Here is an 11,608-nt window from a genome sequence, read left to right on the forward strand (position 1 = left end):
TCAAGGGTTGGAATTGGGGGTTAAATCACCAATAATGATTCCCGGGCACGGCCACCGCTGCTGCCCACCACTGCTGCCCACCACTGCTGCCCACTGCTCCCCTCACCTCACAGGGGGTGATCAAGGGTGATGGGTCAAATGCAGAGAATAAGTGTGTGTGACAATCATTGGTACTTTAACTTTAAATGCAAAAGCGCAGATTCCAACCATTGAACTACTTTGTATAGTTCAAAACTTACGGTCATTTGAAAACATCACTGCACATCATAATGGCAGCTACAGTTTCCATCTTAAAGATCTAAAAAAATGATTTGGGAATGTCCGGCGGGCCAGATTGAAAAGCTCAACAGGCCGCATGCGGCCCCCAGGCCTTAATATGCCCAGGTCTGTGCTAGAGGGACAATTTTGAGCCCAAAAATATTAAATATTTCGCCATACCCGACGTAGCTGAACAATAAGGGGACGTTTCGTGCATGTTAAGGGATTTAAAAAGGCGTCCAAACGTATAGAACAGTGGTGTCGAACTCATTTGGGATCGGGGGCCACATGGAGACAAATCTACTACCAAGTGGGCCGGACTGGTAAAATCACGGCACGATAACTTAAAAATAAAGACAACTTCAGATGGTTTTCTTTGTTTAAAAAGAGAACGAGCACATTCTGAAAATGTACAAATCATAATGTTGTTGTTTTGTTTTACACTTACATGTTGCGGTTAATAATATTCGGTTTCTGTACCTTCCGTTCATTCTATTTCCAATTCTGAAACGCAACTCAAAAAACAAAGTTAGATCCGTTTTTCGATTTGAAAACAAACAAAAAACGGTTGATTGTCATTAAAATATTGCCATCAAATTGGATTTTTTGCTGTTTACCTTTTATGGATTTTTATTTTTCCAGATAAACACAAAAATCGAGTATATGTTCATCCAAAATGCAAAAATGCGTGGCTATCTGTGTGATGACAAACTGAACCGGAAGCAGTTTCTTAGATTTCCCTTTGCGTTTAGCATGTTTTTAGCATAACGGTAACATCTTTGTTCAGCAGGAGTCCTATTGTCATTTTAAAAAAGTGTCATTAAATAGTTGTCCAACTTTTGTTTCGGAAATGAAAATAGAAAAAATGGCCCGAAATGTGTTTTTTTTCATTTGCATTTAAGAATTGGAAATAGAATGAACGGAAGGTACAAGGACCGTATTCTCTCTTTATTTGTGTTTATTTATACTTTTTGAATAAATTATGTGATAATGTTCTTCAGTCAACTCATTGGTGTTCATTTTCAATCTATCTAGATAAAAAAATATCAAAGTCAAATTACAGCATGTTATTTATGTTGTTTGCTCATTTTCCTCGACTGGTGCACTAATCTACAAAGATACAAAGAATTGCTATTGCGACATCTAGTGGACACATTTAGAACAGCAGTTTCTTTCATTCAAAAATTTCGACTTATTTTTATACTTATCAAACTAACCCCTCGGGCCGGATAAAACCTACGTTTGACACCCCTGGTATAGAAGAAAAAGAACGCAGCAATTTCAATAGGGCCAGAGCAGCGGAGCAAGGCCCTCAAGGTGAGATGCATAGCACTGCCAAATAACCATGCAGATTTGTACTCAACAATATATGCATACGACGGAGCGTGCAAGCTTTGTGCGAGTTTGACAGCGTGAGGATGTTGACATCTCAGAAGCATCGTCCCCCTGCTGTGTGACAACATCACAAGCACTCCTTCAGATCCTGCAGATATTTCTGGATGCATGCAAAACATTATGTGGGCTGGGATGAGATGAGAGGGAATGTTGACACGTCTGGGAGTGTCGAGGCTGGTAGGTAAAAACCTACCATTTCTTCAGCTTTTTTTTAAAGTCCAGTGCTGGATCTGGCAACAAAACCAAGAAAAGAAGTGAATAGAGTGCACGGTCACACTGTGAACTGTCATACAGTATAAACTGACTTTCTGTCACAATAAGCGATATGCTGTAGATGGCTTCGCCGTGCTCATTGGAAGCAATGCATTTGTAGACATCGGCATCCTCAAGGGTCAGGATTTTTATCTGAAACGAAGCACAGTGACCAACAATTAGTTTGCACTGCACAGCAGTACACTTTTAAAACAGCAGAGTGCAGTGTGATGCTTAACTTGGTGCATATGAGGCAGTTAGCCAAGGGTGATGCATATGTCAGCACCCACAAGTTAATTGCTTTAAAGTAGCTATTTGAGCTTCACTTAAGATCCCCGGGCTGGTACACAGAGAGAGCTAAATCCACTTTGGAGTGGTTATAGATAAAAGGATCAGAGAGCGTTTACTTTCTATATACTTCTGGTCGTGATGCTTGCTGTGCTGTCTCAGTTGACAGCACCAAGTTGGTAAAGTTCCTTTGCTTAATGATAGGCTGCACACAAGTGCTGACTTCTGCCAGTTAGTGCTTTAAGTCAAGTACCAACACTTTTTAAAACTGCAATTCAAGGCTGTTCTGATATTTGTATTGTAGCCTGATTTAGTCCGCGTGTATTAAATGATCTTCAATCAACACTACTGTATTACTCATCGTATGTATAGTTAGGCCTGATATTTACCTCAAATCCCCAGACAATATACATTTGTAATATGTAAATACAAAACCCAAAACCAGTGAAGTCGGCGCGTTGTGTAAATGGTAAATAAAAACAGAATACAATGATTTGCAAATCCTTTTCAATTTATATTCAATTGAATAGACTGCAAAGACAAGATATTTAATGTTCGAACTGAGAAACATTTTTTTTTGTTGCAAATAATCATTCATTTAGAATTTAATGGCTGCAACACATTACAAAAAAGTTGGCACAGGGGCATTTGTACCACTGTGTTACATGGCCTTTCCTTTTAACAACACTTTTTAAAAGTTTGGGAATTGAGGAGACCAATATTTGAAGCTTTTCAAGTGGGATTCTTTCCCATTCTTGCTAGATGTTCAGGTTAAGTTGTTCAATTTTGCGCTTCATATTGCGCCACTAATTTTCAATAGGAGACAGGTCTGGACTACAGGCAGGACAGTCTAGTACCCACACTCCTTTACTATGAAGCCAGGCTGTTGTAACACATGGCTTGGCATTGTCTTGCTGAAATAAGCAGGGGCGTCCATGATAACGTTGCTTGGATGGCAACATATGTTGCTCCAAAACCTGTATGTACCTTTCAGCATTAATGGTGCCTTCACAGATGTGTAAGTTACCCATGCCTTGGGCACTAATACACCCCCATACCATCACAGATGCTGGCTTTTCAACTTTGCGCCTAGAACAATCCGGATGGTTCTTTTCCTCTTTGTTCCAACGGACACGGCGTCCACAGTTTCCAAAATCAATTTGAAATGTGGATTCGTCAGACCACAGAACTTTGCATCAGTCCATCTTAGATGAGCTTGGGCCTAGGGGAGCCGGCGGAGTTTCTGAGTGTTGTTGATAAATGGCTTTCGCTTTGCATAGTAGTTCTAACTTGCACTTACAGATGTAGCGACAGACTGTAGTTACTGACAGTGGTTTTCTGAAGTGTTCCTGAGCCCATGTGGTGATATCCTTTACACACTGATGTCACTTTTTGATGCAGTACCGCCTGAGGTCCGTAAAATCATCGCTTACGTGCAGGCATTTCTCCAGATTCTCTGAACCTTTTGATGATATTACAGACCGTAGATGGTGAAATCCCTAAATTCCTTGCAATAGTTCGTTGACAAATGTTGTTCTTAAACTGTTCGACAATTTCCTCACGCATTTGTTCACAAAGTGTTGACCCTGGCCCCATCCTTGTTTGTGAATGACTGAGCATTTCATGGAAGCTGCTTTTATACCCAATCATGGCACCCACCTGTTCCTAATTAGCCTGTTCACCTGTGGGATGTTCCAAATAAGTGTTTCATGAGCATTCCTCAACCTTCTCAGTCATTTATGCCACTTGTGCCAGCTTTTTTGAAACATGTTGCAGGCATCAAATTCCAAATGAGCTAATATTTGCAAAAAATAACAAAGTTTACCAGTTCGAACATTGAGTATCTTGTCTTTGCAGTCTATTCAATTGAATATAGGTTGAAAAGGATTAGCAAATCATTGTATTCTGTTTTTATTTACGATTTACTTCACTGGTTTTGGGGTTTGTATATTCGTATAAAGTCACTGTTACATGCAACTCTCTGAGCAAAGCCGTAACTGCTGTGGCCCGCAATGAAAACCAGTTGGACACCGCTGATTCAGCCTATCATGTTGCATGCAACAACAATCCTGCTTTTTCCCATGAATAAATGAATAATACAGTACATAGTTCTACCTTCATACATTTCTTGTCTTTTTTGTAAAAATGTTGCGTAGACGTGTGGGTGTCAAACCTTGAGTATATGTTGATTGTTGATGTCGTCGTAGAACAACTTTGTGCCCTCCGACAGCGGAGCGCCACTGGCTCGCTGCCATCGAACTTGGGGTTTGGGCCTCCCTGACACCTTGGCTTTGAAAGCTGCACCGACACCTTGAGATGACAGACCATGTGTTAGAGGGGGACGGCTCCATGGATTTCATCTATGGCACACTGCAAAAACCACATTTCCAGAAAATTCCACTATAAGCAATTGTTTTGGTTTTTTTTTTTGCTAAAAAGAAAAAAAAATCTCGCAATTTTTACACAAGAAAAATACTCTTATAGCATTTAAAGTTAAAGTACCAATGATTGTCACACACACACTAGGTGTGGTGAGATTATCTTCTGCATTTGACCTCCTGGGAGGTGAGGGGAGCAGTGAGCAGCAGCGGTGGTCACACCCGGGAATCATTTTTGGTGATTTAACCCCCAATTCCAACCCTTGATGCTGAGTGCCAAGCAGGGAGGTAATGGGTCCCATTTTTATAGTCTTTGGTATGACTGGGGGGTTTGAACTCACAACCTACTGATCTCAGGGCGGACACTCTAACCACTAGGCCACTGAGCAGGTTTATATTAAGGAAAACTCTACAAATTAAGAATAAGGGTCACATGGTGGACTAGTGCAGGGTTGTCCAAAGTTTGTTTGGAGAACAGCTTGTTTTTTTTTTTATTGGCCCTCGGCATCTATCCATCCATCCATTTTCTACCCTTTGTCCATTTTAGGGTCGCAGGGGGATGCTGGACCCTATCTCAGCTGCATTCGGGCGGTAAGCGGGGTACACCCTGGACAAGTCACCAGCTCATATCGTACAAATAAAGTGAATTCATTATTGATAAGGTGTCTATTTTTTTTTAGATTGGTCTTCTTTTTGCATATCTAGGAATATTTGTATATATGCTTAAAACAAGTGTAGCATTAAAACAACTTGCAATTTTAAGAGCACATATTTCTTATCAATAAAAAATAACCCTAAATCTAGAATATGTAATAACATTTTGCTTAAACCTAGCCTCATAAAAGTTCATGCCATCTCAATTTATGAATCTAATACGTACATTTGGCTTGTAATAAGGACATTTTACTTACGTCTAGAGATTGATAAGAACAAATTGCCTAAACCTGCTTTCTTATTTTATAATTATTGTTAAAATCACAAAAAATATTTTAGTTGAAAGAATTCTAGCCAAGCAATTTTTGCTCACCCGATTTTTTGCTTGAAATAAGAAAATATGTCTCATTTTAAGATAATTCGTATGGCTGTTTTTGCAGTCATAGGTGTCCAAAGTGTTGCCCGCAGCTCGTTTTTTATTGGCCTGCAACACACTCTAGGTCGGTGTTTTTCATCCTTTTTCGAGCCAAGGCACATTTTTTTCATTGAAAAAATCTCGAGGCATACCACTAGCACAGGGGTGTCCAAACTTTTTCCACTGAGGGCAACACACGGAAAAATTAAAGCATGTGGGGGCCATTTTGATATTTTTCATTTTCAAACCATAACAAAATATGTGGATTTTTTATTTATTTTACCTTTAGGGGTCCCGGGGACCATAAAGGGTCTCAGTCATTAAAATGTTAAAAATAAGTCAGATTATTATTTTTTTTTTAATTATTTAACGCTTACAGTAAATCTCTATATCAACTTCAAGTTGATATAAAATAATACAAATTAATAAAAATGTTTTATGGCTTTTTTGTCAAAAACAGTTTTTTTTATAGTAAAACTGAAATATGCAGTATTTAGTAATTAGAGCCCTAAAAGATCAATAATGCAGGACACCATTGATTTTAATTATTTCATATTTTTGAGTAATCACAGAGAAAAGATAAATAAAAAATCACTAAATATATTTGGGATCCAAAAGGTGCCCCACTCATAAAGTGATACATTTTTATTAGGTTTTTCTTTTACTTTCAACACTTAAGTTACGAGATCAACTTCAGATATATCTGTCGATTTTATGCTGGAACTATTATTTTGTTTGTTTTATGCGTTTTTGTCAAAGAAAACTTTGATGTTTTTATATGGCTACTACACAATATATGCAATATTTACCACATAAAACATTTTAAAGTGAAATATTTGAAGTAATTGGAGCCCTGAAAATAATTCATTATAACATGGATTTTTTTTTCATTATTTTTTTTTTTAAGCAATGGCAAAAAAAGAAAAATGAAGAAAGACAAAAGAAAAAAAAACAGCCTGCATGGCAGCTTTTGTGTCAACATTGCAACTTTTTCTCGTTAGATTTCACCTCATTCCACTGTTTTTAATGTTCTTTTTTATTTTTACAATAGTATTTCCAGAATGTGTGGCGGGCCGGTAAACAATTAGCTGCGGGCCGCAAATGGCCGCACTTTGGACACCCCTGCACTAGCAGAAAACATAAAAAAATGAAACCCAGCAGCCGATATTGACAGTAAAAAGTCGTTTATAGGCGTCACTATAGCTCGTCTCAAAGTAGGTGTACTGTCATGACCTGTCACATCACGCCGTGACTTGTTTTGAGTTTTTTTGGTGATTTCCTGTGTGTAGTGTTTTAGTTCTTCTCTTGCGCTCCTATTTTGGTGTTGATTGTCATGTCATGTACGGATGTACTTTGTGGACGCCGTCTGCTGCTCCACACGCTGCAAGTCTTTGCTGTCGTCCAGCATTCTGTTTTTGTTTACTTTGCAGCCAGTTCAGTTTTAGTTTCGTTCTGCATAGCCATCCCTAAGCTTCAATGCCTTTTCTTAGCTTTTCTTAGCGGCACTCGCCTTTTGTTTATTTTTGGTTTAAGCATCAGATACCTTTTCACCTGCACGCTGCCTCCCGCTGTCCTCTGCGTATTGTGATCACGACAAACCATGTTCCCGACATCCACAAAGCAATTAGCTACCTGCTGCCACCTACTGATATGGAAGAGTATTACACGGTTACTCTGCCGCGCTCTGGACAGCACAGGCACTCAACAACGGCACATTATTTGCGGATTTTATCTACTGGTTTGCAAAAAATATTTTTAACCCAATTAGGTGAAATGACAATCTCCCACGGCACACCAGACTGTATCTCACGGTACACTAGTGTGCCGCGGCACAGTGGTTGAAAAACACTGCTCTAGGTGAGGTACCAGACAAAGAGCATGCACAAAGACCACTATGAATAAAACAAAAACAGGGACACAGATTTCACCCCTGATGTGCCGGCCCCAACTTGCCATCACGCACCCACTGGTGCCAGTGTGCCAGTTGTGCTACTTCCTAGCATTTTTTGGTGCCAAGGCTAAGAGGTGCCGCTCCCATTGCAACGACAATGGTTTAAATGTAACTTAGATAATGAGTTTCGCTATGTATTGTGCTTTGAGTCACTAGAGAAAAGCGCTATATAAATATAATTCACACACACACATACAATGCGGCGGAAAATGGCAAGGCCTGCACTGAATATCGTCCGTGAGTGCGTGCACAAAGAGCTGGCTGCTTTTCGTCATAGACACATCTATCTCAGCTGCATTCGAGCGGAGGGCGGGGTACACCCTGGACAAGTCGCCAGCTCATCACAGGCATTTAGTTTTTTTCATATTAAATTTTTTATAGCTTATCCTGCTATTTTTTGGACCTAAATGAGGCTTTTCCACGCATAAAAATGAATACATAAACTAAAGATATCAATATTACAGTAGCATTTTCTACTAGATGAGACCAAACCATCGAAGCGTGCTGTCCAGTATCGTGGCTGCTGATTGGCTCAGCCTCTGGGAGTTTTTCCTACACTGAATTAAAAGAGTGTTAAGGTGACGAAAGGTTGTTGCATCATGTCTGGAGGGCTCTCATAATGTTGAAAAGTGTATTTAAAAGGGAGTAAACTGCTTTTATGCTCTGCCTATCGAAATGTTTGATTTATAATTATAAAATTCATGTTTGGAATCATCCATCCATCCATCCATCCATTTTCTACCGCTTATCCCTTTCGGGGTCGCGGGGGGTGCTGGAGCCTATCTCAGCAACAATCGGGACCAAAATCAGCAATTTGATGTTTTCACTTTTTCCTCTTTTCCCTGCTGGAGTCCATCCAGAAGGTTCTACTGCAGGGGTCACCAACCTTTTTGAAACCAAGAGCTACTTCTTGGGTACTGATTAATGCGAAGGACTACCAGTTTGATACACACTTAAATAAATTGCCAGAAATAGCCAATTTGCTCAATATACCTTGAACTCTAAGTTATTATTAATAATTAATGATATTTACACTTAATTGAACGGTTTAAAAGAGGAGACAACACGAAAAAAATGACAATTAAATTTTGAAACATAGTTTATCTTCAATTTCGACTCTTTAAAATTCAAAATTCAACCGAAAAAAAGAAGAGAAAAACTAGCTAATTTGAATCTTTTTGAAAAAATTAAAAAAAATAATTTATGGAACATCATTAGTAATTTTTCCTGATTAAGATTAATTTTAGAATTTTGATGACATGTTTTAAATAGGTTAAAATCCAATCTACAATTTGTTAGAATATATTACAAATTGGACCAAGCTATATTTCTAACAAAGACAAATCAATATTTCTTCGAGATTTTCCAGAACAACATTTTTAAAAGAAATTCAAAAGACTTTGAAATAAGATTTAAATTTGATTCTACAGATTTTCTAGATTTGCCAGAATAATTTTTTTGAATTTTAATCATAATAAGTTTGAAGAAATATTTCACAAATATTCTTCGTCGAAAAAACAGAAGCTAAAATGAAGAATTTAATTAAAATGTATTTATTATTCTTTACAATAAAAAAAATAAATTTACTTGAACATTGATTTAAATTGTCAGGAAAGAAGAGGAAGGAATTTAAAAGGTAAAAAGTTATATGTGTTTAAAAATCCTAAAATCATTTTTAAGGTCGTATTTTTTCTCTAAAATTGTCTTTCTGAAAGTTATAAGAAGCAGAGTAAAAAAATTAATTAATTTATTTAAAAAAGTGAAGACCAAGTCTTTAAAATATTTTCTTGGATTTTCAAATTCTATTTGAGTTTTGTCTCTCTTAGAATTAAAAATGTCGAGCAAAGCGAGACCAGCTTGCTAGTAGATAAATAAAATTTAAAAAATAGAGGCAGCTCACTGGTAAGTGCTGCTATTTGAGCTATTTTTAGAACAGGCCAGCGGGCTACTCATCTGGTCCTTACGGGCTACCTGGTGCCCGCGGGCACCGCGTTGGTGACCCCTGTTCTACTGTATGCTACATATTGTGACATATCCAGTAGAAGACCAATCATTTAAGCAGTGTAGATCTTTGTCTACATGTTTCGCATCTTCATACTAAAAAGGTAATTTTATCGGGCATCAATGGTGAATTTAAAACACTTATGACCGAAGACAATTCTGTCAAACTGTCTCTGATTTGATTTCACATGACTAATTTCTAAAACACTTACAGTATAGATAGATATTAGAGGATGCAATGAGCAAAAATGGCTTGATATGCATTGAAGAAACTTACCCTCTTGTGCTGTGATAGGGCGTAGTTTTTCCTCAAAATCTGGGACAGACTCCCCCTCTGGGAGGCTGGTAGTCTTCTGTACTTGACTGAAGGTCTCGACCACAGCAGATGTTTTACGCTGTACCCCAGTGATGTCTACTGCATGAACCATATCATCAGCACTAAATAGTCAGAGATTTACCTATACAGTGGTATCTTGCTTTTCACACATGCATGTACAACTATATTTAGGCTCTATAGAGGTCTTGAACATGGGTTCTGCAGAGGTGATGCAGAGGGGTTGTGAAATATTTGGTTAATTAGACTTTTTTTTTTTAGTATTTTTTTGCATTTAAAAAAGGTTCCTGGATGACAATTAAGAAAACAAAAATATTGGGCTCTTCTTTAAAGTGATTTAATTGACAGCACACTTTATTTTTATTTTTTACATCTCATGTGTAAGATTCTTACCATCTAAGGTCTTGGACAAGCCCTGAGAGACCTTTCGCAGCCGGGCGGAGCTGATGGAGGAACTGAAGGAGGAGGAGGAAGACGAGGAGGAAGATGAAGAAGACATATGCATGGTCCTTCTCATCTGCTGTTCCATTTGCGCCATTCTGCCCAAAGTGGTCTAGGGAAAGATGATGGTCGTATGTTATTAAGATGGTGTCTGAATAAAGAGACATCCAACTATTGAAGGAAAAGGACACTTCATGATGGTGAAGAATTTCAGCAACCAATTGTCACATGTCCAGTAGATCAATCAATCAATCAATCAATCAAAGTTTATTTATATAGCCCTTAATCAGAAGTCTCTCAAAGAGCTGAATGAGATGAGAGGAAGTCAGCGGTGTGGCAGAGGTGGCTAAGTTTAGGGGAACCAAAGTTGATTGATGTTGCATTTCATAAGGCTTTTTGTGGTCACATACTAATTCCTATAGTCATTTATACTGTACAAAGACAAAAAAAAGAACTAATTATTTGCATGGTGGAAGAATACTGAGGCTGGAGAATACATATTTTCTACATTGAGGAGAGGAAAATGTCACTTTTTTGTAATCTTTATTACCTTTATTGTGCCTCCCATAGTATAAGGCAGTGTTTTCTGAGCCAAGGCACATTTTTTTCATTGAAAAAATTCTGAGGCACACCACTAGCAGAAAACATTAAAAAATTAAACTCAGTATTGACAATAAAAAGTTGTTCTCGCAATTTTTGGATATGAATTCAAACCATTACAATCATGCATCATAAGTCTGTCACATCACGCCGTAACTTATTTTGAGTGTTTTGCTGTTTTCCTGTGTGTCGTGTTTTAGTTCTTGTCTTGCGCTCCTATTTTGAAGGCTTTTCCTCTTTTGTTGGTATTTTCCTGTAGCAGTTTCATGTCTTCCTTGAGCGCTATTCCCCGCACCTGCTTTGTTTTCACAATCAAGACTATTTAAGTTGTGCGGACGCTATCCTTCTTTGTGGGGACATTGTTGATTGTCATGTCATGTACGGATGCACTTTGTGGACGCCGTCTGCTCCACACGTTTTAAGTCTTTGCTGTCGTCCAGCATTCTGTTTTTTTTAACTTTGCAGCCAGTTCAGTTTTAGTTTCGTTCTGCATAGCCATCCCTAAGCTTTAATGCTCAGGTTGGATGAGAAGCGTTGTTTTTTTTAAAACCAGGATATCTCTCAACATTGCTGCATTCATCTTAGTCAAGTCAGGGAGGTGACCAAAAACCTGATGGTCACTCTGTCAGAGCTAGCGCAGT

The 11,608-nt window shown here is 38.3% G+C and overlaps 1 protein-coding gene across 1 annotated transcript in view; it reads right to left on the reverse strand.

Annotated features, from left to right (window-relative positions):
- The window catches only part of LOC133641454 (immunoglobulin superfamily member 22-like), a 37,496-nt gene extending 27,032 nt beyond the window's left edge, over window positions 1-10,464 (reverse strand). Inside the window, exons 1-5 of the mRNA XM_062035187.1 lie at window positions 10,320-10,464; window positions 9,870-10,007; window positions 4,367-4,503; window positions 1,959-2,058; window positions 1,847-1,883 (exon numbers count right to left, since the gene is read on the reverse strand). Of these exons, the coding sequence (XP_061891171.1) occupies window positions 1,847-1,883; window positions 1,959-2,058; window positions 4,367-4,503; window positions 9,870-10,007; window positions 10,320-10,464 (557 nt within the window). The remainder of the gene's footprint in view (window positions 1-1,846; window positions 1,884-1,958; window positions 2,059-4,366; window positions 4,504-9,869; window positions 10,008-10,319) is intronic.
- Between the last annotated feature and the right edge of the window lie 1,144 nt (window positions 10,465-11,608).

The sequence above is a fragment of the Entelurus aequoreus genome, linkage group LG24 (assembly GCF_033978785.1).
Source record: "Entelurus aequoreus isolate RoL-2023_Sb linkage group LG24, RoL_Eaeq_v1.1, whole genome shotgun sequence".
Lineage (NCBI taxonomy): Eukaryota > Metazoa > Chordata > Actinopteri > Syngnathiformes > Syngnathidae > Entelurus > Entelurus aequoreus.